Source organism: Pteropus alecto, unplaced genomic scaffold (assembly GCF_000325575.1).
Source record: "Pteropus alecto unplaced genomic scaffold, ASM32557v1 scaffold155, whole genome shotgun sequence".
Classification (NCBI taxonomy): domain Eukaryota; kingdom Metazoa; phylum Chordata; class Mammalia; order Chiroptera; family Pteropodidae; genus Pteropus; species Pteropus alecto.
The window spans coordinates 293,018-295,120 of NW_006438113.1; the positions used below are offsets into that span (position 1 = coordinate 293,018).

General features: G+C 32.1%; 1 protein-coding gene across 6 annotated transcripts in view; it reads right to left on the reverse strand.

Moving 5' to 3' along the window:
- Window positions 1-2,103, reverse strand: part of SHLD2 (shieldin complex subunit 2) — an 81,725-nt gene that overhangs the window by 2,945 nt on the left and 76,677 nt on the right. For 5 of the 6 annotated variants that reach the window (XM_006915438.3, XM_006915436.3, XM_025049358.1 and 2 more), the window contains one exon: window positions 1,083-1,198. In XM_006915438.3, coding sequence (XP_006915500.1) covers window positions 1,083-1,198 — 116 coding nt within the window. Of the gene's footprint in view, window positions 1-267; window positions 318-1,082; window positions 1,199-2,103 lie in introns of all 6 variants that reach the window. The other variant, XM_015592308.2, reaches the window with a different exon arrangement.

Genomic DNA, 2,103 nt, shown 5'->3' on the forward strand with positions numbered 1-2,103 from the left:
TTGACAGTTGGGCACAGGGATAGGAAGCATGGCAGAGGGAAGGCAGTTAGCATTAATATGATGGCTAGATGGGGGGCCAGGGGAGGGAGGGAGCAAATGGGGGATCGTTTTATGAACTATATAGATGTCTAACCAATGTACTGTATACTTGGAACTAATTTAAATAAATTTAAAAAATATATATATATTACTCTGCCCACCCCCATCCACAGTAAAGGTCTAGGAAAACAACATGCCTATTTCCAGATTAAAAAAAAAACTGTTTACCTCAGTCTATTTTGTTCTATATGTAATGTTCAGCATTCAAGCAAAAATTACTAGACACACAGAAAAGCAAAAAAATAAAAATCCATTATTAAGAGACAGAACAAGATAAGCTCACCTGCTTAGACAGTCTGAGACTAATGAGGAAAGGTATGGAGTTTGATCATCTGACAAATGGATTATCTTCACTTTGTTTTTAGCCACTGACTATACTTAGCTTTATAGCTGAAGATACTGCAAATCCACTCCACTGACAGTAGACTATCTTCATACATATAGTGTCACACATTCATTTATTTAACTATTACAAAACTAAGGTACTAACAGTATAGTGGTCACCAGAGGGAAAGGGGGGTGCAGGGAAGAGAGTAAAGGGGGTCAAATATATGGTAACAGAAGGTGACTAAACTTTGGGTGGTGAGCATATAATGCAACATACAGATTATGTGTTATAAAATACTATACCTGAAACTTACATAGTGTTATTAACAAATGTCACCCCAATAAATTGAATTTTAAAAAAACTAAGATCCTAGTGTTTTTACCAATTGAGAATTTAGAGTAAGAAGAGATTAGGTGCTTGCTTCCTTCTATTCATGTGCTGAGACAAATGTAGAACAAGTCTTACCTTCCAATTTACATAGTCTCACTCAACTTACAGAGTTTCACTCAAGCTAAATTATCCTTCTGCTTTTATGCTGACAGTAATAAACCTTAATTTACAGTCTAATGTTCTTGCTATTCCATTATACTATCTATACTACTGAAATTAATACTTTCACCAAGAATAACCTCTCAATGACATGTTGATATCTTACCTATAATTCTTTTGAGCTGGTCAGGAGAAATGTTTAGAAGAATCTTCTCTATCAGCTTTGATCCTACATGGATGCAAACTTTATATATTCCATCAACTATGGTCATTAAAGCTGGCCTATAAGAGAGTAAATAGCACATGACCTTCAAAAAATTTTCAAACTTTAAAAAATGTTTAAATGCAATAAATCAGAAAGCACTGGGTTTTTATGCAGGGTTAATTTTAACTTCTAAAGCAACTCCAGGATGCTCTGAAATACCCTAGAAATAAGAGAAGGGTTTTTTAAAGAGTTTCAAATGATAAAACAATAAATTAGATTTATTCTAAATTTCATTTTAAAATTTCAGATACTAATATGAAAAACATTATTTTACACCGTTGTATATTATTTTCAAAATAAAAATAAAGATGATAACCACATATTTCACAATTACAATTTCAAGTAATTTTTTTCCATTAGATTCTTTCCTATCAAAAACAAACTCTTTTGCATGTCAGTAAATGGGGAACTAGATAAATAATACATCATGTAATGGTATATATACAATATGGTGTTAAAAAGAATGAGAAAGATTTATAAGTGCTATTAGGGAAGGCGTGCCATGATATGCTCCAAGCAACAAACAAGGTGAACAAAACAATATGAATAATATTCTATCTATGTACTTTAAAGAAAGAAATATACATGCACTGGTATGAGCAGAATAAATTAGTGGAAAGATATACAAAAAAACTTCTAACAAGCATGGAAGTAGTACTGATGGTAAAGGGAATGGATGGGGATGAAGACTTTTACTTTTTGTTTTATATCTTCTTCTGTAGTTTGCATTTTTACCACGGTCTGTATTATCTCTTTTAAAAATAAATTAATTTTTTAAAAATAAATTGAGAACAGAATTTGGAAACAGGCTCATGAATAGAACAGTGTAACAGCTAAAACAAAACTACTGATTTTCCCTCTAAAAACCTACTTTCTCTTTCACCCACACGATGATTCTAGGTCCTTTCCTCATTTTCACTCT